Source organism: Sceloporus occidentalis, unplaced genomic scaffold (genome assembly GCF_023333645.1).
Source record: "Sceloporus occidentalis isolate IW3139 unplaced genomic scaffold, rSceOcc1.0.p SCAF_1, whole genome shotgun sequence".
In the NCBI taxonomy this organism is placed as follows: domain Eukaryota; kingdom Metazoa; phylum Chordata; class Lepidosauria; order Squamata; family Phrynosomatidae; genus Sceloporus; species Sceloporus occidentalis.
In genome coordinates this window covers 90,995,066-91,022,068 of record NW_028316981.1, presented here as the reverse complement: position 1 = coordinate 91,022,068, position 27,003 = coordinate 90,995,066, and the positions used below count along the sequence as shown (strand labels likewise).

Here is a 27,003-nt window from a genome sequence, read left to right as displayed (position 1 = left end):
AAAAATAAAAAAACTTGAAAGTAGTTATATGTTTCACAAAAACAACAATAAGAAATTGTATAAAACCCTTGTCAAATTTACAGTTTTCATTATGTAGGACTTGGCTAGAATCAAGTATAGATGCTACACTTGACTCAGTTGAAGGATACCCGAAACACTAACAGAAAGAAATATCAAGAGTCCAGGATAAACAGTTGCCAGATAATGAAGCTGATTCTGTCTTGTCTATGTAACAGCACAGAAATCCTGAGATTTCATGAGAAGTTCCTTTCATTTGCTCCTAAAGTCATGGATAGAAAGGCCTCCATTTGGGCTGAGTGAGCTGCATTATTGTAAAAGTGGGCACTAACAACTTTTTAAAAATAAGTAAAATTCTGCCATAATATTGGAGAAACTAACAAACAAAAAGTTACAGGCTTCAAGATAGCCATAAATGATGTTATGCAAGGTGGTTTCTGGTATCTCAGTTCTGGTCTGCTGGAATTCTATCCCCACATCCCCATGGATTATCAAGACCTGACACAACTGGGGATTTCATTCTGTGTGTCATGGTGATGTAGTCATGTCATTTTCCCTTGGGCTGAATTTACTCAAGGTCTGATTGATTTTCTTTTCTTTTCTTTTTTTTTGGCTGGGAAGGATGTCTCCTAAATCATACTGACAGTAGCCTCAGAGGTTTTCTTGCTATGAGTTTTAGCAACATTGCCTGAATCACTTTAAGCTGTTTGACCAGCATATACTTATCCACAATTCATCTATTTTCTCCTTTAGGCACACAGACATCTATACTTTTGTGGACCAGCCTTCTGCAACAAGTAGCCAAGGGATGGTGGGAGTTGCAGTCTAATCCATTTAGAGACTGTCAGGTTGGTAGTATAGACTGGGGTGAGCAGTGTGGTCTGTGGCTCACATGTGGTCCAAGGGCTGTTTTTGTAGCACCCTGGATTCCTCAAGGATCAAAACAAATTTGCTCCAAAATGACCTCTAAGGAGTGTAGAGATCATTTCCACTAGGCCTGGAGGCTCACTCACCCCCTTCAGGTATCAGGGAAAAAAACACTTTTTGTGTGTGCCCCCAAAGGCTTTCTAGGGGTATAGGCGGCTTTTCCACCACATTTTGTATCCCTCAGCCAATGTAGCTTTTTTTTTTTAAGGAAGTGAACAGAGATGGCTTCCATTCACTTCCTATTGTTAAAAGAAGCTTCTCTTGGGTCTCAAATGGCCCAGGAAAGTGGAAAAACATGTCAAAATTACTCCCTTGGGCCTTGGAGGATATTTGGAGGCAATTTCCTTTTTCTTTTTTTTTGCAGAAGTGTGTGTAGAGGGGAATGGTCCTCCAAGGTGTCCTGGGGGGATAATGTGGCTCCCTAGCCTTCCATAGTTGCTCACCCATGTGTAGGCTATTTGTGGTAGTCTGGATTTGTTAATAAGGCAGAAGCACTGAAACCTCTTTCTAGTGTAAGCCACTTGATTTCTTCCAATCTGCTATGTAGTATGCAATGACAGAATGAAGAACTTGCTTTTGCTTTTCTTATTTGAAAGCTGATATTTGCCTCTTTGTGAGGAAGCTTTGTTTGCTTTACACCAGCTATCACCAGAATAATGATATTCAGTTGGCAAACAAACTGCATTTGAAATAGGGTCTCTTGGTTGCAAATATTCTTGAAATGTACTATATATTATAAAGGGATGCCATCTATACAAGCTGATACAAATAAATGTCTTAATTAGGTCAGTGGAATTATATCTGTATAGCAGAAACTCTCATATGATTCCAGATCGAAATGTCTACTAAGCAACTTGGGAGTTTATCACATTCAGCTTAGAATGGCCCCTGAGCGTTCTTAAAGGGACCATTCTGGGGATGGGAGGTGGCGGGGAATGCTGTATATCGCACAGCGAGAACACTGCCACTGCCGCCGAGCGTTCCCCTTCCGTTCTGGGAGCGTTCCCCAGGGCCGATTTTCGGGAACGCTTTCTCCAAGGTGATGGCTACAGCAGCTGATTTCCATGCAACAATAATGAATGGGAACTCACATGATGGACATTTTCCTGAAGAAGGTCCCCCAGGATCTCCACCAAGTCAGAAAATGTTGGCCTCTCCTTGGGATCACCATACCAACAGCTCAGCATTATACGGTAACTGCAAAGAACAAATACAAACTTTTGAATAAGCAAATCAATTTCTTCATTCCATGTCAATTAAAAATAGCTGCTGAAACAAAACTGGGAAACCTCCCCTACAGCTAAATCCAGTTTTTATGAAAGATGCTAAAACCGAGCACAGCAATGCTACTCTAGAAGCAAAGTAATGTATTGGGACTGAACAACTTTATTTCTTGCAGATATACATTTCATTGGCTTTTATTATTGGTATTTTAAAAAAATTATTGGCTATATTTTAATATGTTTTGACTCACATTTCTGCAGTGGCATATTCTGGAGCTCTCATCCTGGTGCCATCTTTCAGCCTTTGGCAAAATTCCTCATTGATTTGGACTCCAGGATATGGGGAGGCACCTGAAAAAGATAATCTATAGTGTTTCAGACAATGGTGTATATATGAATAAAGCAAAGATGCATTCATGCATCCACATGAATGTTCCCATATACACTATTATGTAGGACAGTGTGAAAAAGATGTTGATAAAAATGTTTATTTTCTATCTTTTAAATTTATTTTAGATATGCTTCAATTTGCTTTATCTATTTGTTTTTCAATAGAGCTGTTTGTTTAATTGTTGCTTAATGTATGTAAAAATAAGATTTTAGCTGAATCATAGAATCATAGAATTGTAGAGTTGGAAGAGACTACAAGGGCCATCCAGTCCATTTCCCTGCCATACCCCTCAGCAGGGCGTCCCCCACTATGACCACATGCCTCCTCCGAGGCTTAGTAGTGACTGTTCCCTCTGGTGGAACTCTCAGGCTCCCCTGTTCTGTCCCTGAAGTCTGTCCATGCTTCTCTTCCTTGTCCTCTTTGATAAGGGAAAGAGCTTCAAATCGATTCTCTAGCTGCAAGCTCCCAGAACAATCCCTTGTTGGCCTAGTTCTCTGTGTGACATTCCTCCAACTGTCTACCTCCTGTGTATCTGGTGGCCTCCTCCACCCCAGCAACTTCCTCTGTGTGGTCCCTGTCCAAGACCATTGGTTCCGTTCTGTCCAGGAAATCCTCTTGCTCCCTAACATGCTGAAATATAGCTACTCTGGACTCCAGTTGCTGGACTTTCTCCTCCAAGAGTGCTAACAACTTGCACTTGGTGCATGTGAAGTTATCCACATCTGTAGGCAAGAAGCCAAACATCCCACAAGTGTTGCAGGTAACTGCAGCAGTTCCATCAGTGTCCATACTGAGAAGTCTTAAGTAATTACTTAAACAGGACTGTGGGCTTCCTCCTCAAAAAATCCTCCGGTAAACACCAACGTTAAGGACCCTGATGACCTGGCCTTTTCACCAGTCTCTGGCAGTGAGTTCAATCAACTCAGCCTCTGCTGTAGTTCTCCTTGCATGAAAAAAAGTTCACGTGCCACCCAGCTACTTCTCTCCTTCTCCTCTCTGTAGCAGAAACTGCTCTGGAAAGGCCCTGGGAGAAGCTATATAGATCTAGTCTGCTAGCTTCACCCCCTGGTGACTCACAGATGTGATTTACATAATCTCCACCCCCTCAGCAACAAGCACACTCTCCACTCAAAATGGCCACCCAGCTACTTCTCTCCTTCTCTCTGTGGCAGGAATTTTGTTTTAAATTGTTGTTAGCTTCTTTGGGTCACATGGCAAGAGAAAGGCAGGATATAAATCAAGGCTGGCATCCTGTTAGGAAGTTATGATACTGTAAACTAGACTTATGACCCTGGAACTGTTTTATATTCACATTTACAACTGTGGCCCCATTGAGACAACTGTAAATACCTCTAAAAGCTACCTTGAAAGCTAGCCAGCCATACCAAGTGAAATTCTAGTGGGAATGGGATGCTGTGTCCAACCACTACCTGCCACAGTGCTATGGCTCAATGAGGATTTGTGAAAGGACCCTTACAGGGGTCTCTGCTTCTGCTGAGCACATACCATGGCACATACCCCTTCAGCACCCCAGTCGCAGTGACACAGAACTCCTTTGCTCAGTATGGCTTTCTGGCTTTTAAGGTAGGTTTTAGGGGGTTAGTTCTGAAGATGGTGCACAGCTAGAACATTATAGACATGTGTCCAATACAGGATCTCAGCTCACATAAATAAACAAATACAAAAATGTTTTTATTATACAGCCATTATTTTGCATAGACAAGAACTTAATTAAAGTAAGCAAGAGTCAGAACCAGAGCCTGGAAGTAACTATCAACAAAGAATTACTTGCAATTAATTCAAGGACTCTTTTTGCAATAAAGAAGGCATGACTTATGTTATGATTGAGATTTAACGAGGGGTAGCTTCAACTCTTGTATTGTACTGATATAAAAAACTGCCTCACAACAATGTGTGCCTTTTTCAATGGTGGAGGAATGGCTGACCAGCTGGCTAGGGCTGCTGCCTTGTGCTGTTGACTGTGCTGGTGGTGACAGTGATGACTGTTTGTATCTGCCTTTCTCCAAACTGAAACTTAAGGCATCTTACAAAAGTTAAAGCAAATACAGATAAAAACACACACAAAGACATAAGTAAAAACATGCATAAAAAATTAAAAATGTGGTTAAAATGCAAGTCTGCTATCCATCAATCTGAAACTTTTTAAACAAATTCATTAAAAAAGATAAATATCAATAAAACATCACAGTATTAAAGTAATTAGTTCCTAAGTGAAAAAAAGTTTTTTTAATAGCTTTATTGAAAAAACATGAATTACAATCGTAAAAATAAAATGAAATAAACATGTCAGAGAAAGGAAACAAAATACATATTTACAAACCTTTTGTACTTTCATGCTACCAGCAAACCTAATGTTTTTACAACATTCCGCTTTTCATTTCCTGCTTGCCCTACTTACACTAACTTACACTAGCTACACTGTCTTACACATACTTGACATTTTATTTACCTAGTCCTAATTGAAAAAAAAAAGTTTTCACTTGCAAGGACACCAAGGAAGCAGTCATCCTAGCCTCCCTAGGGAAGGGCTTTCAAAGCCAAGGAGCAGTCACAGAGAGGTCTCACCAGATGTTCCTGTGAAGGTGGTGGGACCAAGAGAAAGGCCTCCCCCAAAGATCTTAGAACTTGGGCAAGGTATGGTTCTTCAGATACCATGGGCCCAAGCCATGTAGGGCTTTATACGGCGTAACCATTACTTTAAATTGTTCCCCAAAACAGACTGATAGACACTATATGTTATGTACCAGAGGCAAGTGCCTTGTAACATTCAGATGGCTGCTTTCATTATATATGAGAAATAAGCAAGTCCATAAGCTGTTGTTTTTAGTGGGACTGTAACAATAGTAACTACTACAAGTACAGTGGAGGTGGATGGAGGGTGTCCTTGAAATTCTAAGTATAACCAATCTCTTTTGAAAAGTAACTTTAAAGCTCTGGTCTGAACCATAAAGAATGGAGTCCCAGCAAGTGTTCAGTAATGAATGAAGATACATTTTACCCATGAAGCTTGTGGAATGCACTGTTAAGAAAGACTAACTTTCTAGTAAACAAATGTTATAGTACTAAAATTTACTTGATTATTTACAAATGAAAAGGGACTGGTACATACAGGTGGACAGACATATATAGGAATGGGGCAGGGGGCTGGGAAGTATGAATTGTAACCAGAATTGCAAAACATGATATAGTGATGGGATGACAAGTTCAGATTCAACAATGGCATAAATAGTATTTAAAGGGGCTCGACAGACTGCCCCAAAAGGGCAGGCTGGAGGCGCCCGTTTTTGCCCCTGAGGGACACCGCAGCAGCCAAACCACGCAGCCTCCCTCTGCACCAAAACGAACCCGCTAAAAGTGGGTTCTTTTTGGCGTGTGCGGCAGACTCCATGAGTGCACCATTGGCGCACAGTCATGTGTCAATGACACAAGTGCGGTGCCGTGATGTGCGGATGTTGCACCATGCTTGCATCATCATGGTGGCCCCCGTGTGGATGGGAGGCCACCATGATGGTGCTGCCGCCACGTGGTACAACTTAGGACCATGCGGTTGCTCCGCAATCCTGAGCCCTAAAATCGGCCCCAGACTGCTACTTTTTGGCAATCTGTACCGGGCCAAAGGGACAAAGTTGGAAGACACATTTTATGTACAAGCCAAGGTAAGCAGGTAAACATATGAACAGTGAAGGAAATTCTTGGTCTAAGGTATTGATATGTGCACAGGACCAGTTAATTGTTACAATAAAGCAGGGATGAGAACCCTTATTAGTAGCTGGGATGTCAATTGGTGATTTAGTATGTGCTGTGGTGGCTCTCTGTTGTGTCAGTGCAAACTAAACTTGGGTCTATAAATACAGACGGCCTCTAGCAGAGACAGGGGTTGGCAGCACTGGCAAAATAAAGCAGTTTCACCCTGTTTTGAGCCTCAGATGTTTAGATGAAGCACGAGGCCGAAACAGGGTGAAACTTGGACCAAGTCATGCTTCAGGGCTAAAAACCATAGCAAAAAGAAGCCCATATACTCTGTTCCAATGTGGAAAGCACGCATAATTGCACTGATATTTAAGCATGATCACATGAGTGCAAGAATGAGGGAAAGCCCAGGCAGCGTACAGATGTGGTCTGGAGCATGTGAGATGCAGCCGCTGGCACCATTGCTTGCCATATGTTTTTTTCTTTTGAACATACAGGTGCACAAGTGGCCAGCTGTGTTATTGACTCATTGCACCATTGAGCTGTCATGCACTCCTTGATGTGAAAGTATGACAAACACAGCAGGTCACCAATAATGAAATGGATGTAATTAAAACATACACAAACCAGAGAGTCCAACAGGGGGGCATGGGGTGAAGGGGGGCATGTATGCGGACCTCCATAACTGTGCTTTGCCAATGTGTCACTGGGCTCACTGATGCACTATATGGGTGGTGTATCGCTCATGCGACTGTGTAGCCAGTCACATGGGGCATCCAATGGGATGGCAGCTGGGAGGGAAGAGGGAGGTTATTGGTGGTCACAAGTGGTGTGGTTGTGTGAGGGTGCACATGCAAGGAGGGGGAGGGGGGAAACCCAAGCGGCTTGATGCTGCTTGGTGCAGACTGCCTGTGGTGTTCAGCCTGCCTTGGGAATGGGCCATGTGGACAGCTGGGGTTCACCCCAGTTTGGGAAAAAAAAGGATTGACCAGGTTTTTCCTGTTCATCTGCTTAGGCCCTTAGAGTACCAAATATAAAGGTGATAGAGAAAGAACTAAATTTAGTGGATCCTTGCAGCTACGTAAGCTCATAAAAATATCAGTGCTCCACTGGAAAGCCCAACTATTCAGCACTCACCTAAAGAGAAGATCTCCCACAAGAGGACTCCAAATGACCAGACATCACTCTGAGTGGTGTAGACTTTATCAAAGATGCTTTCTGGAGCCATCCACTTTAGGGGAAGACGGGCCTACAGGAAAGAAACAGGTATGCATGGATGTTACAAACCAGGGAAAAGATCATGGTGACTAAAAAAAAAAGAAGCCAAAGGAAAATCCCCAGTCATCTTATAATGGCTGACAGAGAAAGGCAACCAATTAGACAGAAAGGAATATCCACTTCACAACAACACAGGGAGCTGCCATCTAGGTATTATCAATCTACAGAGATTAGTGAAAGTACTTCCAGAACAGATAGAAAGCTAAACATTGGCAAAAATATAGCTCAAAATGCTTGGGCTCTCAAACAGGTCAGAAAACATGATTCTGGCCATGTGAGCTCCTGGACAAAGCCATTTTGAAGGACAAAAGTAAATTTACAGCCCACTTTCAATCTTGTTACTGTTCAGGCATTTATCTTTATCAAAGGGAAATTGTGAGACAGCTCAAACTGTAATTTCAGCAGGGATTGCACATAAGTGCTGTTAAACATCAGACATGAACCTTTTTTATGACAAAGAAAGCATGATGATTATTGCAGATGATAGGTTGAAGTTGGTAGCCATATGGTATAGTTGGAACACTAAAGGTTACTGTTTATACCATGGTGGGGAACTGGTTTCCCTCCAGATGTAGACAGAGTCACAATTCCAAAAGGTCAATAGGACCAATGGACTCAGGTGATGGGAGACATCATTGTTTAACAACAATTGGAGAACCACAACTTTTCCACCCCTGGCTTATATTGTCTACTTTTTATACAAAACACCAATTTGTATTTGAGCTGGAGAACTGTATTAGAGAAACCCCTTTAAATAATTTATTTCTCTATTTCATTCCTATGTTGTGTTGAACAAATTATAAAACTTTCTGCCGCATTATACTGTAATTACTACTATTTGCAAGAAAAAAACATGATAATAGACTGCTGGCTAACCAATTGCAATTCACTATATGCATAGTCTGGAACTCACACTGCCCTTCCTGACATAGTCAGGATCCTTGTAGATATCTCGGGCCAGACCAAAGTCACAGATCTTCACCACATTGTTTTCGGATAGTAAGATGTTGCGAGCTGCCAAATCTCTGTGGATGCACTAAAGGGAAATGAGACCGGGTTGGGGGTAGGGAGATAAAAAGCATTCCTAAAAATTGATTCCAGTCTGTTAAGGACAAAAGAGCTTAAAAAAAAAAAGGAAATAAAGGAAAGAAAAAGAAAAAGAAAACAAGGAGGAAAAATATGCAAAAGTCACTTCCACTCCTTTTCTCTAAAAAGAGTAATTAAAGCAGGACACTAACACTATAAAGACCACCAGTATTTATTTCCTCTAGAGCAGGGGTGGGAATTATATAACCCTTCAGAAGTTGTTGGATAGTAACTCCTATTAGCCCTAGCCAGCATAGCCAATGGTGGGGAAATCTGGGTATTGCAATACAACAACACCCAGAGGGCAGCATGATTCCCACCCCTGCTCTAGAGTGTTAAGTCAGCTTTCCAGTTCTTCTTTTGCTTAATGATGTCTCTTGTGAAAGCAGCTTGCCCAACTTATTGCATACAAGTCCTCCAATCTAAGAAGACAAGAAAGTTTCTCTCACATCTATCTGAAAGGCTGCATTGTGTACACAAGCAAGAAAGTGTAAGAAAAAGCCCTACTTACTTATATAGTTCAGACTAATATAAGAAAGACTTGAAAACAGAGCTTTCTACTGTTTTCTACTAGTGGCTGAATTTAAAAGGAAGAGGTGGGGCATGCAATGTTCTAGCTGGCTAACCATGCCCTTTTTCAGGATATTCAGTTCCATTATCCAACTCTACTCTTCAACTATTAGCATTCCTTGGCCATTGAGCATGGCTCAATCTTTGATCTGAGACAGACAGGCGGGAAGGGGCGTGTCCACACTGATTCTAGGGTTCGGAAGCGCGTAGCAACTGCACACTCCTGAACCCTAGTCCGTACAGATGCCGCCATCATGGTGGACTCCCATCCATATGGGGGCCGCCATGATGACGCAAGAGCGGTGGTGTGTCCGCACATCGGGGGCATCACGCTTGCGTCATTGATGCGATACAGTGCGCAATGGTACCCCTGCTCGCCAAAAAGAACCCGCGGGTTCTTTTTGGTGTGGAGGGAGCCTGCACGATTTGGTTGCTGCAGGCTCTCTCCGGAGGGAAAACAGACAATAGATTTCTTTAATTTTAGGATTCCCCCCCCCCCCCCCATGATATTTTTTCCATATAATATTTTGGTACTTCTACAAACCTTGAGTTCCTCCATTTCTGCAGATATTTTTTCTTTTGCACAGATGATGTTCTCTTGATTATATGAGCATTAATGCTAGGCGAATGGGGCCTAAGTCAGTTGTTAATCGCAACTACAGTTGGCTTACCGAATCAATGAAAGTCTAGGTTTTCTGTTAGTATACAGGATGCTCTTTCTGAAATTGGAGACCATCATAGCTAAGAGCTATTGGTAGACTTATCATCTATTATTAAACCCATGTATATGATTTTCACCACACTTTGTGGTAACAACTTGCACACCTTAATTATGCACTTAGTTAAGAGACAATTTTTTTGCCCATTCCAGATTTATTGCCAGTTCATTTCATTTGGTGAACTTAAATTCCATCTTCTCCATATTTACTTTTTCCACATCTTGCCTAATTTTGTGCACCTGTATCCTGTCTCCTCCATTGTAATTTTCAAAAAAGGGATGTCAAGACGTATCAATGAAGTAGTCACCTTTCTGGAAGCAAGAAACTCCATACCGCGGGCCACCTGGAAGCTGTAGCAGATCAGATCTTCCATTGTCAGAGGGCTCTGCCACAAATCATCCACTATAAAAACATGCAAGAAGATGTTCTTAAGGTTTGTGACAGAAAAGAAGTAATCTTCACAACAAAAAAGGCTATACTCATACTGCTTTTGTGAGAATGTTCCATGAAGACTTATTGATTATGTAGGATTGGATAAAGTGTGTTAACTAGACATAATATGGGGCACAGTTAAATATGCTTAACTTCAGGTGCATTCAATGCTCTTTTGGGATTGGTTGGACTATAATTGTCTATTTATCACCTGTGTTTCTGTAAGTACCATCTGAATCCATGAAAGTGACCAGGTCTCTGCACTAGATGTTGCTTCTGTATGAACGGAAACAGTGGTGCTTGACATGGGACAAGAGTTATCAAATTAATGTAAGAGAGAGCAAACAGATGTGAGATATATAGCAGGGAATTAAGAGTGAGACTGGGACTTGCCTATGGGGGACTTATGTATCTGTTTCCTGGTTAAACAAGAAAAACCCTTATATTTCAGTTAGATGAATACAAGGTTCTGCAGGCTATATTTCAGAGAGAGGAACTGACAAAACCACTTGTCTAAGAAATTTCTTGTCTATGAAAACCCTATGAAATTCATGGGGTCACCGTAAGTTGACAAGTGACATGAATGCACTTACAGTGCAACCCCTCTATCCATGGGACTGGTACTTGTGATTGCACTTACCCACGTATGAAAAATTATGTTCTCTCTAGGCAATTTCCAGGTCCTCCAGTACAATTCTGTGATATTCTTCAAGTGGAGGTTGATTACAGAGTTACATTGGAGGACCTAGAAATGCATAGAGAGGTGTTCTCTCTAGGAATCTCTAGGTCCTCCTGCATGACTCTATGGACAACCTCTTCCAGAAGTTATTAATTGCAATAGGATTCTCTGTTATCTGTGGTTTCATTTTTCCAATGGTAAGTCCAGGAACATGTCTCCCATAGATATGAGAGGTCGTATTGTACACACACACACCAGATTGAAAGGGGAACTGCTAGCCTGCTTAGAATAACAGAACCATAGAGTTGGAAGAGATGACAAGGGCCATCCAGTCCAACCCCTACCATCAAAGCATCCCTGACAGATGGCCATCCAGCCTCTGTTTAAAGACCTCCCAAGGAAGGAGACTATGCATAGTCAGAAAATCATATTGTGTATCTCTTTGCCAAGGTGCTATCTGATTAAGACACAGCAGGATACCAGCCTTCATAGATTTATAATAGATGTGGAGAACTGGTGGATTACAACACCCATCATCCCAGTGGCCATGTTGGCCAGGGCTGATGGAAATTGGTGTCAATAGCATCTGGAGGGCCACAGGATTCTCACTCCTTGTTTATATTCTTGTGAATTGCCTTTAGCTAGAATGGTAGCAATTTGGGAAGAATAAGTATTTTTGCAATGAACAAGAGTGGTATACCAGGAGTCTTATGACTTTATTTAAAAGGAATTCCTAATCTCAAACAAAATGTTTAGCATTCTGATTGAAAAAAGGGAAGATGTGAAAGCTGTAACTGTATTTTAATCAGTGAGCACTAACACACATATATTTTATACCCTTCTACTTCAGTTTATTATATAGCATATAGAAATTAGAGGAGTTATTTTTCTGCTTTGTGCTGTTTTTGAATTGTTGCCTTTGTATGAAACTGGATTTTGGAAAAATTACTTTTTAGGAGTATAGCACCCCAAAATTCTCCTATTCTGGGATGTACATTCCAAAAAAGTACCCTTTCCAAGCTCTTCAGTTCCTATGACTATTACTCACTGAAAATTACTATCAAGCCTTCTATATAGTGCAGGGGAGAGCAACATACAGGGAGCCAGTTTTACTGGTCACATCCACAATGTAAATCCCTATTTACAAAATTGGCATTCACTTCATTTACCACAAAGCAAGCATTTACTGAACACGCACACATGCATGCACACACACGCACACGCACAACCTTGGAGCATATAGTATTTTTTTTATCATCTGAGGTGGTCTGCTGAAGACAGCAATGACACTTCCAAGGGAAAGTTCTGTATCCTCCTTGAGTTTGCTTTGTACTCCCTAACCTGGTTGTCATGACTACTCATGGGGTAGAGTGCACCTTTTAATAAAAACAGTGCATGTTTTTGTGTCTGGTCTACTTGCCCTTCACTTTTTGCACTAGTTAATACTGCTGACAACCGTTGTTGTTGTTGTTGTTGTTGTTGTTGTTGTTGTTGTGTACTTTCAAGTCATTTCAATTTATGGTGACCCCTATCATGGGGCTGTATGCTTTAATTATATTGTGTTAACGCTGGCCTCTGAGTTCTAACAACATACATCTCCTGGAAACATCTTTGGTTTTCTGGATAAAGCTTTCTGCTTTACCACTGAATTTCTGAACTAAAGTAATCATGTACATGAAAGGTACAGAAGCACATTTTAAAAGTATTTCATACACAATATTTTTCTGTCCATATTTCCAGTATGCCACTTTCTTCCTGGAAACTGAATTGTGCAAGACTAAGAGGAAGAACTGGATAGCTACTTTACCTTCTTGCACCAGGGGTGGTGGTGGTACTGCTGCTTGACTCTTGTTCATTAGAAGTCTGCTAAGGATTGCACTGTCGCTGGTGCCAGATCGACTCCGCCTATCTGCTCTTACAGCTTCTACAATGGAACGAACTTGGATGCGCAATCTGGGAGACTTTTCCTAGGAATCAGGCCAAACCACAAAGATTACCATGAGACGTGCTTGAAGCATAGTGAACACATTTTCCCAGTGCAAGTTAGGTAACCCAGAAGTAACAGTCTACACCCAGCAGAAGGAAATTCAGTGATGAACTGGAGAAAGAAGTAACAGATCTACACGTCTGTACCACATCTGTCACTGAGCTGTAAAACAGGTGGTGTATATAAGAATAATGTTCAACAATGTCCACTTGTTTTAGACAACCAGATACTCTTGAGAAGCCCACAAGAAAGATGTGAAGGATTCTTCAATCAACACTGACAACAGAATTAAAAGAGGGTTAAGAAGCAAGTGATTTTTTCATCAATATTATCAAAGCTGATGCTGATTAAAGATATGCTGTATATATTATCGCATCTAGAACATACAGTTAAAATGTTACTTGAAATATTGTCAGTCACATACCCTGTAAGGACTAAATCCTTCCCGTTTGGTCCGCAGATAATTGGAAAGGTTTCCATATTTACAAAATTCAACAATAACCATTAGGGGACCTGCAGAAGCAAGAAAACATGTTCTCATTAATATACTAATAAATATACTACATACATTATTAACAAAATGTATGAAGCTTTGGGTTGGCTTGACTTCCAAACTGCGTAATCTTCATACACACTATCAAAACTGCACAGGGACAATATGTAACACAGGCATGAGAACTTAATGAGATAATAACTCTTCTTGCATTTTTTTAGATCTCTCATTTGCCATCCAAACTGATCAGCAATATTTACCATTAGGTTTGGTGCAGGCACCTAGCAGGTTCACCACATTAAGATGATTTCCAATATGGATGAGGATCTTTAATTCTGACATGAGCGCCTTGTGCTCACTTGCAGTCGCTCCCTCTGAAAACAAAGGTATAGTCATCACTTGATTACTCCTTCTAGTTTCACTTACACATACCTATATTGGTCCCATAAGTCATTCAAACTATTTTTTTTCATGTTAAAGCAGTGGTTCCCAATCTTTGACCTTGTAGATTTTTGAACTAATTCCCAGAATTCTTGACTGTTGGCCATGCTTGCTGAGGCTTCTAGGAGTTGAAGTCAAACGTATTTAGAGAAGCAAAGAGTAAGAACCACTGTAGGATAAAAATATTTCCCTTTTTAAAGATTCCAACTTTACATTGCATTGTAAGAGTTTAACATAATCCACAATGAACAAAGAATTCTCTTCATTTGGCATCCTGACTTTCAAGACAGAGGAAAGGGTGGCCTTTGTACCCACACAGTACTGACAATCCTCTCTAGACAATGAGTGTATTTTTGTTTACATGGATATTGTGCCAGCACAACAGAGCTTTTTGTCCTTTAGATATTTGCCACTTGCAAAATACTCTTCCATACATTTAATTAGAAGCAAGCCCCAGTGGATTCAATGGGATATGCTCTTAAGTAAACACACAGAGAATTAAAATGCAAAAATACCACACAACTGGGCTGGGGAACTTACAGGCCATGGATAGCATTCAGCCTTTGGCATAATTTTCTGCTGTGTGGTGGTAGACAGATAGAAATGGGAGATGGTGGGGGGTGGGCATGAGACCTGCAAACTCCAGTTTTAAAAAATTCTGATCCCACCCATTTACAGCTCCACTCACTATTGGCTCCAGTCTCTATCATTGGGTCAAGAAGCCCTTCAGAGGAAAAAGATTCCTCACCCATGGTATACAGAACATGCTCTTTGGACCTGTGGCACATCAGCTATATTATGTTGGGTTTAATTTTTTTCAGATTTGCAGAACAAATAGAAATGGAACTAAAAATGAATTATTACATTCCTGTTACAAGTATAGGATAAAAACTGAAACGGACCACTAATCCATCTATCTCAGTATTGTATAAAAGGATACTCTAAAGCTCTAAATTTTATTGTTCACACTGAAAGTCCTGACAAATGAATAAACACATACATAGTTGTTATTTCTAATCTCAGGAGCATATCAGCCTAATTTAAAGTGATATCAAACAGCTTCAGTGTAAAGCAGAACTCTTTGTTTCCACGGCAAATTTAATGCAACTCTGCCCAGCTCTATCTTTCTGATCAGTCATGCTGCCAAAGCTAAAAGCACCGGTTTGTATGTTATTGTAAGCACCAATGCCATTCAGGGAAAACACAGTTTCTACAAGGGTAGTCACACTCTCATTGGATAGAAAATGTGGCTATTCCCTCTTCTGAAATCCATATAGCAATGGTGATCAGAATATTAGTATTACTTGAGGACAGTTCAACAAATCCCTATCCCTGCAGAGCTCATGCATGTGAGGGACTGGATGGAAGTCCATTCATCCCACCCACTAGTTCTAGTTGTCTTGCCTTCAAGCTGATGTGATGTCCAACATGAGAGAGCATGATGTACGACATATCTGGGAAATCCTTGGAGGGTCTGTTCCAATGTAAGGATGCCTACAAGCCCTTAAGGCAGAAAAGGAACACTGGATGGACTCTACACATATACTCTGCTGAATTATCTTTTGATTACTTGGACTTTTGATTTATTAGCAGGATAGAATTTCAAGTCATTTGGATTTTTTATAATCCTGATTGAAGCAAATTAGATCAGCACTTCCAGCTGGATTCCAAACCCAAAGGTTTTGATAAAGGCATACTGAATAGAAGGGTATTCACAAGAAGGATATTGAAAAGCTGGAGTGTGTCCAGAAGAGGGTGACCAAAATGGTGAAAAGTGTGGAAACCATGTCCTATGAGAAGTGGATTAGGGATGTTTGTATGTTTAGCCTGGGTATGTTTAGCCTGGAGAATAGAAGGTTAAGGGATCTCTGGGTCCTCCTCTTGCTTTTTCCTGAGCTGGATGGGACCGTCTTTCCTATCTAATGAGCGCACTGGTTAAATGCTTCTACTGCAGCCACTCACTCACAAGGTTGTGAGTTCAATACCAACCAGGAGCTCAGGGACAACTCAGCCTGGCATCCTTCCAAGGTCACTAAATACCCAGCTTGTTGGAGGCAGTTAGCTTACACACATTGTAAACCGCTTAGGAAGTGCTTAAGTGCACTGATAAGTAATATAGAAATGTACTTGCTATTGCTATTGCTAATGAATTGCCATCACCACTCATTGATTTGAATCCTACCCCTTTAGCAGCACAATGGGGCATTGCTGGGATTCCACTGGAACTCACCTTTTTCAGTCCTGGGAAAAGGCTAGGCTGAGCCAAGTCAAGTGAAAAAAGAATGTGAGAAAGTTAGAGTACTTTTAAAGAAAAAGTTTTATTCTAAATAAGGAATGTCTGTAGCATTCATTGTCTTTGCCCATTCATTGGATCTTTGATGACAGCTCTCAGCCCCAAAGAATGACTGACAGCTCCAGCATATCTCAATGGATTCCTTGCTTATACTCTATTTGGCATGACATATTTCCTTATTAAATATCTAGCTGCTTTTCTCTTTCTTAAATTCTCTGGTTAGTTTTTTCACAACACATCAGTTGTTTGTTTTATTACTTTTATACCACACAAAAACCTTCTTGTTCCACCTTGTCTGGTCAGTCTTTAATACACCATGCGCAGGTGTCTCAGTGACAAAAAAAATTCCATTGTTTTCTACTACACCTGGTGCCATCTATTTGCACCATGGTGGCTGCCACACTTCAGCATTAATGTAGTTTGACACCACTTCAACTGTTATGGCTCATTGCTATCGAATCCTGGGATTTGGAACTTGTTGTGACACCAGAGCTCTCTGACAGAGACATCTAAATATACTACAGAACTACAGATCCCAGAATTCCATAGCATTGGGCCATGGCAGTTAAAGAGGTGTCAAACCGCATTAATTTTGCTGGGTAGATGCAGCCTATACTACCTTGTAGCAGCCAATTAGATGAATCCAAATACAGACTCTGCTAGATTTTGTAATTAGTTCAGAAAAAAAGGTTAATATGTAAAGAAAGATTCTGGCAAAATATTAATTGGAAGTACTCTGCCCTGCCTGTGAAAGAATCCTCAGTTTTGATTTCCGAAACAATGTGTTTCGGGACATATTCAGATAATATCTGAGATAACAATTAGCTTTTACTCCTAGGCAGCAGGCCAGGGTTTTGTAATGAAGTCACAGCTTAGACTTCTTGATCTGCTTTGCTTTCATTGACTCCAGCTCCCAGCACAAGCCCCATAAAAGAAAAGTAGAAGACTAGTACATGAATACAGATTACCATTTGCCTAATTATAATTTACCACAGAATTAGGTAAAGAGCTGATAAACCCATTCAGTTACCAATATCATCCTTCTCATACTTTTTTGGGAACAGATTAATTACAAAATTATTTTCACCAAACAACTGGCTTACCATCTAGGGTGCATTCATGCTATGCAGTTATAGTGTTTTGGTGCTACTGGTGTGCTCCAGCGAGCGGGCCCTTAAAACCGGGGTCCCTCAAGGAGCCATTCTGTCTCCCATGCTATTTAACATTTACATGAAACCGCTGGGAGAGATCATCCGGAGACATGGGGCGCGGGGTTATCAGTACGCTGATGACACCCAAATTATTTTCTCTATGTCTCCGACTGATGCAGTGACCAAGGATGGCGTCTCTCCTCTCGTGGCCTGCCTAGAGTCAGTAATGGGCTGGATGAGGAAAAACTGACTCAAACTGAATCCAGAGAAAACGGAGGTACTTGCGATAGGTTCCCCTGGTCCAGGAATGGCGGTAGTTCCACCTGTCCTGAACGGGGTCACGCTCCCTGTGAAGGACTCTGTGCGCAGTCTGGGGGTGCTTCTTGACTCGTCGCTTCACCTGACTGCTCAGGTGAATGCGACGGTCAAGAGCACCTGTTATCAGCTTCGGCTGATTCGCCAGCTGCGCCCATACCTGGCCCAGGGGGACCTAGAAACTGTTGTACATGCTCTGGTAACTTCGAGACTGGATTTCTGCAATGTACTCTACATGGGGCAACCCTTATACCAAACTCGGAAGCTGCAAATGGTACAGAATATGGCAGCCCGGCTGGTCACTGGCGTATCCAGGACCAGCCACATAACACCTGTGCTAAAAGATCTTCATTGGCTGCCCATCCGCTTCCGAGCTCAATATAAGGCGTTGGTTATTACCTATAAAGCCCTAAATGGCTTGGGCCCTGGATACCTAAAGGACCGCCTCTCCCCGTACATTCCGCCTCGCACCCTCAGAACATCTGGGCAGCAATTGCTGAAGGTGCCTGGGGCCAGGTTAGCTTCCACTTCGAGAAGGGCCTTTTCCACAGCTGCCCCAGCCCTTTGGAACACGCTGCCCACGGAGCTCCGCTCATCTACTACCCTGGCCCAATTTAGGAAGGACCTCAAAACCTTCCTATTCAAGCAGGCGTTCCCCAATTAAATATCCCGTGGGCCTCCCTCCTCTTCCGTGGCCATGAGGTTGGGCTAAGGGGCTGTTATTGTTGTTTTTAGATTGTTGTTGCTGTTGTGTATATGTTTTTAACCTTTGTATTCTGTTTGCACTTGTTGCATCATTGTAAGCCGCCCTGATCGTTTGGAAGGGCGGGATATAAATAAAGATTTTATTTATTATTTATTTATTTACTTTAACTGTCATGGTTCTCTCTGGTGGAAACCTGGCACTGCCAGTTTAGGGAAGGGATTTTACAATTGTCAGCCAGAGTTTTCTAGTGGCTCCATAGGATGAAACCATGGCAGTTGATGTGGAATAATAGCACTACCACCATAAGTTACTTGCTGGTAAATGGCAATTTATACTCACTTACTGTGAAGAACCAAACAATGTTTCTCAAGGGTAGCTTTTAACTAAGCCTTCTGTTCTTTCAGATTCTGAAACAGACTGATTGCCTAGATATCACTGGACTTGATCCTTTCCCATTTGGATCTGACTCAGTTCTGTGTTATTTAATGAAACATTATCTTCAAGAAGCTTGCCAAAAACTGCCCACGCTGATATACCATAGTATTTATATTAATTAATCAACTACAAACTGATTAGTCAGCTATAAAATGGCTGCATTCTCCCATTTCCTTACCAACAGGAATGGAATGAAACACTCTCTAGTTATTGGTACTGACAGACTGAACAAAGGTCAAGAAAGCAAACATTAGGAAAAGTAGATAGTTAAGCACTATATACTGCACTGAAGGTAGATCAGCTTTTTGGCTCATCCTTATAAGCACAACTGAGCATTTAGGAGATGAAGGATTTATTTAAATCACAGGAACATGGTTTTTTTCAGTGACCACTCTAAACCATATAGACGTTTCCAAGACAGGCAACAGGCCATATGTTTTTGACTTATGGTGACCCTAAGATAACACTGTCATTTTTTTTCTTAGCAAGATTTGCTCAGTGATGATTTGCCTTTGCCTTCTTCTGAAGCTGAGAGAATGTGACCTGCCCAAGTTCACCCAATGGGTTTCCATAGCTAAGCAGGGATTTGAACCCTGATGTCCAGAGTTGTAGTCCAATGTTCAAACCACTACACCATGCTCAATACACCCAACCACTCTCATAGTCCATACACCAACTCACTCTCATAGGCAAGTAATATTCTGGTGTTTACATTAATTTTGTCATTTATCTTGCCTACCTTTGAGCATTTTAACTGCCACCGTCTCACAGCTATTAGTCTTATTGATTCCAAATGCAGATGCTTCCATCACTTTCCCAAAAGCTCCATGGCCCAGAACTTTACCTGAAAAAGAAAGTGAGACTGGAGAAGGAAGGAAACTGCAAATTGGAAGACTAAGTTTATGTAACTATTCAAAAAGTACACAAAACAGTAACTTGAATGGGACCAGAACAAAACAGGAAACTGGGACCAAAAAGAAGAAAAGGTGTGAAAAAGGAAAAGGAAGGAATGGCTGTTTCACCACCTCCAAGTGGCTGTGCTTTCAGAGAAAGGGCCATGAAGGGAGCACAAGAGGAAGTGTAACAGACCCAATGGTAACAAAGCAGAGGAAGGAAATAGCTAAACAAACTGAGGTGCCATTTGTTACCCTCAAATAGAATATGTGGGAAAGGCGAGGGCATCTCCTTGGCCTACAGTGGGGGAAGATGGTCTACTGTCTACTTTTCTTATTGGCAGCCCAATAGAGGCTGTGCACATGGACAATGACAGTCTGGCAGTAACTGTGCTTATTCCTCTCTCATGAACAAATAATGTACCCAAATATACCTAGTTGAAGTCTCTCTCGTGGAAATTCCCATTTGCTAGAGTCATAGGGCAGGTATTCACATTGCTCTTCCAAAGGAACTTCACCTGGGTCCATGATGATGGAAAGGTAGCCAGTCTTGATATCAGCATGAGCAGGCTGCAGGGAGATGAAGCCGGGAATGGGGGATTAAATAACAGAAACCTAGAAGCTAGTAGACACCTGTCAGTGTGCAATGGGCATTTGTCACTTTGCATGTCCCCCATGCCTTGAATTTTTGCTTGGCAGAGCAAAGGGGTAAATGCATAGTTGACACTTTGGCATCAATACCAGTATGCCCCATCCCCATAAAAATGGGCCTGTCTTTAAAACTACAAACACCAAGGATTTATTGAATTTTCTCCACTTCTCTCCACATTAATCCTTGCCCATGGACATTTACATACCAAGAGTTTTTTCCTTTAGTTGTGCAATATCCCAGTCTGTCTCTTGAAACAAAGGAAATTAAGAATGTGTGCTTTGTTGTTGTGGGCAAATGACAAAAGGAATCTGTTCAGCTAGAAATGAGCAGCCCTATTGGTTTTACTTCCACTGCAATGCCAGCTGTATTCAGTGGTGGTTGCCAAGACCAGCTTTTAGTTCTGATGAAAACCAGTTACTTCTTTGACTCAAGGGGGAAAAAAACAACAACTCATTGATTGGGAACATAGAGGTGGTCATCCTGTGGGAATCATTGCTTCTTGACAGTTCATTTTTATTCCCCAAATCAATCTCTGCTAGAAGGCAAGCAGAGAATGAGACCTGGCAATTGGAAAACTAATTTTAAAAAGTAATTGGTTATAGTTCCAGTTCTAAACCTCCAAAGTAGTTAGCTACGGTCAAATAACAAATTAAAAAAACCTCTTTCACATTTCTTAGAAGTAAATCAATCAATCCCTTTTAATTTATTCAACTGACACCTGAATGCTGTAAGCCCAGGCCTGTGATACAGAACATACACTTCTTCCATCTGTCCCATCATCACTTCAACAGCCACAAAACACCAGGAGGCTGCTACATGAAGTGCAGCACAAACCAGAACATGAATCATGCCAGATTTCTCCTCTACAATTTAGTGAGAACACCCCCCCCCCGGTAACAATAACAATAACTTAAAAATTATGGCTGCACAGGAAGAGGAGGGGCATTATTTCTCATTAAATTGCACTCATAATGTAACTTATTTGTGCCTTTGTTATTCTTATGTGCCATAAAGTTGGCTTTCACTTATAGTGACCCTATGAATGAGAGATCTTCAAGCCACCCTGTTACTGACAGCCTCACTCAGTTCTGGCAAATGTGGGGCCATGACTTCCTTGTTTTAGCCAATTCACTTGCAATGTGGCTTTCCTTTCTTCCTATGAGATATATCTGAAGTATGATATGTCTGAAGTATGACAACCTCAGAGCAGTCATCTCATTTGTCTTTTTGGTGGTATATGGTATCACAAAACCAGCCTAGCATATTTCAAATTTCTGATTTCCTGACTACAGTCTTCATTTTGATTGATAATTATTATTATTATTAAACTTTATTTCTAAAGCGCTGTAATTATACACAGCGCTGTACAAAGTCGGTAAAATTAAAGAGTATATAAAAGCCTGCCCAAGGCGTACACTCTAAGATAGTAACAATTAAAAGAGGAATAGATAAAATTACCATATAGAAAAGAAAAACAAATTAAAAACATCAAATATAAAACAAATCACATCACATCAAATATTATTATATGATATTATATGATAACTGAGCCAAGATGTAAAATCTCCTTAATTCTGATATCTTCATCATCCACTTTAAAGTTATGTAAAGGTATGTATCTTTTCCTCATGTTTTTTTAAAAAATATTCAGCTATAACTTTGTTTTTCAACTTTTCCTCTTAACATATCTCAGTAGTTGTTTCAGGTCTTTGCTACTTACTGCTAGAAATATGGTGTCATATGCATATCTTAAATTACTGATATTTTATCCTCTAATTTTTATTCCTCCTTCCTTTGAGTTTAAACCCACTTTCTATGATACATTCTGTGTACAAAATAAGCAAGTAGGGTGATAAAATGCACCCTTGTTTGATACCCTGGACACCTGAAACCATTCTATTTCTCCATCTTCTGTCTTGACAGTGGCCTCTTGTCTAGAATATAGATGACACACCACCAAGGCAATGAAGTGTTATGGCAATGCCAGTTCTTGCTACACAATCAAAGGCTTTGCTATACTTTATAAAACATAGGCTGAATTTCTTCTGAAATTCTTTGGGGAATTTCATTACCCATTGTATATTTGCAATATGCTCCATTGTGCCTCTTCTTTTTCTGAATCCAGCTTGGACATCTGGTAATTCTCAGTCCCTATGTGATAAACATATCTTGAACATGACTTTGCTTGGATGGGAGATTGATGCACTAGTCTACTTATTATTACTTCCCCATTCTTGAGGACTGGAACGTATATTGGGAGTTTCCAGTCTGCAGGACATGGTTTTGTTTTTGGCAGATTTTTCTTAGAACGTGTATGGATTCCATTACTATAGCTTAAAAAAGCTTTATTGGTATGCCATCGGTTCTTGGTGATTTATTTCTTCCAAGTTCTTTGAAGCAGCTGTCACTTTCTTGTGATTTATGCCTCAGTGATTCCAAAAAGGAATTAAATACAAACAACTAGTTTTTCATGTAACTAGTTAAATGCAAAAGATAACAGCGTATATGTAACAGGTAGTTATGTACATATAAAAAGCTTCTCCCAAGCTCCAGGGTGACTTACTCTCTTAATGTTGCAGAAGATGAGGATCAAGAGAATCCAGAAGAAAATGGCAATGACACCTGTCCCAATCAAGATCACAATTTCGACATTGGTTCTGTCATCTGAACCTACATGTTAGGAAGAACCATGGCAGAATTAGCAACAGAAGAAAGCTTGATATAGGCAAATAGCAAAACCATATTCAGAAAGAAGAGAAGCGCCCCTGTTGGAAATATTCTTGACTTACTTCTGATTGAGCCAAGATTAGGGATGTATTATTTTTGTGACTTGAATGTGAGAGAATTAAGCAAAGCAAAGAACCTCTTAGTTATTTGGACAGTGTTTCTTTCTTTGCCTTAGGCTTTCTTTCCAAACACATTTCCCTCTATAGGCTTAGGCGGGGGATGAAGTTAGTAATAGTACCTTCTACAGAGACACTGGCGGATGAATTCACACAACCCTTGGCATTGCAGACACTACACAGGTAAAGCCCAGCGTCCTCTTCTCTCACCCTCTGGATACTCAGCCTCTGATTGGAATCTGCCAGGTCAATCCCTGAAAATAGGCAGAAGGGCAAGGGCTTTCAGGTGAGACTAGTGGTGCCTAGCAATGGCTTGGCTTCTCATACCTTGGTCTGATATTAAAAGTATCTGTAGACAGCAGGAGCCTAGGCTTAAATTAGACCATGATGATCAAAATTATATCAGTTCTTTTGACCATCAGTTACCACACTGCTGTCATGGGTTCTTGGGCACATACATGGAGATATGCTTCATCTCCCACTTGTGAAGCAGTAGCACCCAAATACAGCACAGAAAAGCACAACTCATATGGAAAACATTATGCCCATACAGAGGTGACTGAAGCAGACAGGTGATAAATCACGAAACATGGCTTCTAATTTGTCATATGGTAATTTTCACAGATCTCCCTAATACACAGTTTTCTTTTGTAATTCTTAAAAGCATTTTCTGTATCCTTGTTATTGTTAGTATAGGCCAGAAACCTTGCAAGTGTTTTTCAATAGCTCCATAGCTAGAAATCTAAAAAAGTTTAAAGCAGTCATCAGTGCATCTAGTAATTTATTTAACTCTTATTTTTTCAGCCTGTTCAATTGATATCCAAATTATTTTGTTTCCTTTTTTTCTGTAGTAATCTGGTTTGCTACAATTAGTAGCAATAAAAATTTCACTTAGTAGAATAAAACTGTGAACCAAAGGAACTGTTTACTTAGGTGTATGAGAACTGTGCATGAAACCCAGAGCTAGAGCTGGAAAGAATATCTGAAAATATTCCCAAAATAATTGAGAATGTGTTTCTAGAAATCTTGTTGAGGAGAATCCTGGGCTGATAAGAATCTTTGGAATTTGGGACTTATTATTCACCAAAATGGCACATGGGTGAGTGTATGTATGTGTATATATGTGTTTGGAAAAAACAACCTTTTCTGTGAGAGAAATGAGTTCCCGCCCCTGCAGAAAATGCTTTTTCCTGCCCAGAAAATCCTGTTTTCTATGCAAACCCATATGTGCATTTTGCATAGAATAAGTCCTGAACTGTTAATAATTTTCAAAAACTGCACAGTTTTGGAAAAGTTTCTTCAACAGGAAGAAAACTGTTAAAATTACTCAATGCTTCCTTCAAGAATACGTTAGTGAAGAATTACATTCCTAGCCAGAGATTTCCCCAAACTTTCAAATGTCACACCTGATAACGTGCACTGTTTAATATCAAATGTGTCTTACTTCTTAGCGATAGGAACAGGAAAGCAACCAAGCACATATTATCTGTGGTTCCATTACATGAATAAAGTGGCTTCTTTGGGTTGCTGTCAATTTTTCATATACAGATTGTTATTTTTGTGGGATGGGGGAGGAAGCCTCATGCAAACTGTAGAATGACAATCTAAATTGCCTTCCTGTCATTGGGAAGCATTTCAATAAAATTAATGTACATTTTTGTAATCACTTGGCCTCTTTGCACTAATTATAGACATATCTTATTTACTTCTTGTAAATCTGAATACCTGAGCATATATATACAAAACATAATTTCCATTAATTTATTACCCTCCCCCACCCACATTTAGCTCCTCTCCAAAAGAGCCAGTGTGGTACAGTAGTTGGAGCGTTTGATTATGACTCTGGAGACCAGGGTTCAAATCTCCATTCATCCATGGAAATCCACTGAGTAACCTTGGACAAGTCACACTCCCTCAGCCCTGGAGGAAAGCAAAGGCAAATCCATTCTGAACAAATATTGCTAAGCAGACCCCATGATAAGGTTGCTTGACAGTTGCCATCAGTCAGAAATGACTTGAAAGCACACATCCACATTTCATCATTATAACAGAATAACCTGACAGATAGTAACTTATCCAAACACTTCCAAGCACTACATAGCTGGGTGGAGATATGGTGTCAGAACGTTATGGTATAAAGACAACACTTTTCTTGTATTTGTTACAATGATAGACTAATTTTTATATATGGCAAGTGGAACAGTATTGAACACAGTGACTTGAAAAAACCAACAACATGAATCTGAACTTTCAAATTTCCATATTCCAAACAAAAGCTTTCCAGGTGTTCTGTACAAGTAGGAAAATCCATTACCCAGGTTTTCCTATTCACAGATTCCTTCAGTCTACCCTACCTGAGACCTCTTCTACCAGCTTCTCATCCTTATACCAGTTGATGTTTGGGATATGAGTGCCATCCACTTTGCAGCGCATCTCTATAGAATCACTCACGTTCACCAAGATGTTTGACAGGTTCTGCTTCAACCTGGGAATCTCCAGTGCTAAAAGAGTAGTTAAGATAACAAAAGTCAAGCACAAGAAAATAATTTGGAGAGTAACCAAGAAACACTCTGGAAGGTGACTTTGATCACTGTCCTTTTTATACAGTAAGCAAAATATGTAAAAACTGTGCAGCCACCATGGGACCAGGCCATAACATCAAGTATTGCTCTTCTTCCAGTATGTGGCCAAATGTTGTCTCACTGAGGTGTCTTTAAGGTGTTTGAGATTTCAGTTAATGTTCTGCTGGTTGAAGGAGATATAATATTCTCCACTAACAGTCTTACTGCACAACAAAAGACAGCCAAGAGGCAGCAAGAGAAAAGTGGCTTTCTCCTTCCCTCTCTGGATGCCGTCGAAGCACTTCTGTTCTCTTTTTGAGGGAGATGATCATAAAAGCATATCTGTTGCCATGTGGGGAAAATCCATTTGGCAAAAGGGATACTTTTACAACCATCGCCTTCTGCAAGGATAATGACAACTTGCAGAGAGGCATGGAGAAAACTATTTCTCTTTCACTGTGTCTTGGCTTTTTTTTTTGTCATGTGATAAGGCTCACAGTGAAACTAGGAATGTGCTTCAGTGAATTAAATCTATCCACAGTTCATTTGGTTGCACTGACCCAAACTATTCACACATCAGAAGAGAGGAAGAAGGGGGCGAGAACTCCCAGTACTCACACAACCAATACGATCTTTAGGTAGAGTTAACCAGAATTCTGCCCCTCCCTTATAACCTAACTTTCAACTGTTTTCTTGGGATAAAGCAGAAGACGTGTTAGAGATAATGATATAGCTAAGCAGGTAGGAATGCTACCTTATCATTGGCCCTTAAAAGTCTACAAATAATATTTGTCCAGAAACTCATGTATTGCAAACAAGAATATAATGTTATGGCATGTGACATTTCACTTTTATGAAATATTAATATTATTTTTAACAAACATCCTACTGCTGCCAGCTGACTCTGACAGCATGTTCATGATAACTATAAACTTCATTACTTCTAACTCTTTATATTTAAAAATCACAAGTTAGCCTCAGAAAGGCACAAGACCCACTTAAAAATAATAAACATAGAATATACCGTATATACTTGACTATAAGTTGAGGGCAAGTTTTGGGGCCAAAATTATGGATTTTGACATGACCCATGGATAGGTTGAGTGTAAACCTTGGAGGCTCCTTCAGTGTGTGTATGCAAGGGGCAAGAAGGAAGCAGCAATCAATACGAGGCTTCAGTGCTTCAGCCTTCACTCCCA

At 40.5% G+C, this 27,003-nt stretch overlaps 1 protein-coding gene across 3 annotated transcripts in view; it reads right to left on the bottom strand.

Annotated features, from left to right (window-relative positions):
* The window catches only part of FLT4 (fms related receptor tyrosine kinase 4), a 147,290-nt gene that overhangs the window by 13,224 nt on the left and 107,063 nt on the right, over positions 1 to 27,003 (bottom strand). For 2 of the 3 annotated variants that reach the window (XM_089528826.1, XM_089528837.1), the window contains exons 14-26: positions 25,598 to 25,744; positions 23,366 to 23,497; positions 22,964 to 23,070; positions 20,183 to 20,318; positions 19,595 to 19,699; positions 13,775 to 13,888; positions 13,446 to 13,534; positions 12,842 to 13,001; positions 10,231 to 10,325; positions 8,462 to 8,584; positions 7,408 to 7,519; positions 2,420 to 2,519; positions 2,037 to 2,142 (exon numbers count right to left, since the gene is read on the bottom strand). In XM_089528826.1, the coding sequence (XP_089384952.1) occupies positions 2,037 to 2,142; positions 2,420 to 2,519; positions 7,408 to 7,519; positions 8,462 to 8,584; positions 10,231 to 10,325; positions 12,842 to 13,001; positions 13,446 to 13,534; positions 13,775 to 13,888; positions 19,595 to 19,699; positions 20,183 to 20,318; positions 22,964 to 23,070; positions 23,366 to 23,497; positions 25,598 to 25,744 (1,526 nt within the window). The remainder of the gene's footprint in view (positions 1 to 2,036; positions 2,143 to 2,419; positions 2,520 to 7,407; positions 7,520 to 8,461; positions 8,585 to 10,230; positions 10,326 to 12,841; positions 13,002 to 13,445; positions 13,535 to 13,774; positions 13,889 to 19,594; positions 19,700 to 20,182; positions 20,319 to 22,963; positions 23,071 to 23,365; positions 23,498 to 25,597; positions 25,745 to 27,003) is intronic. The other variant, XM_089528846.1, reaches the window with a different exon arrangement.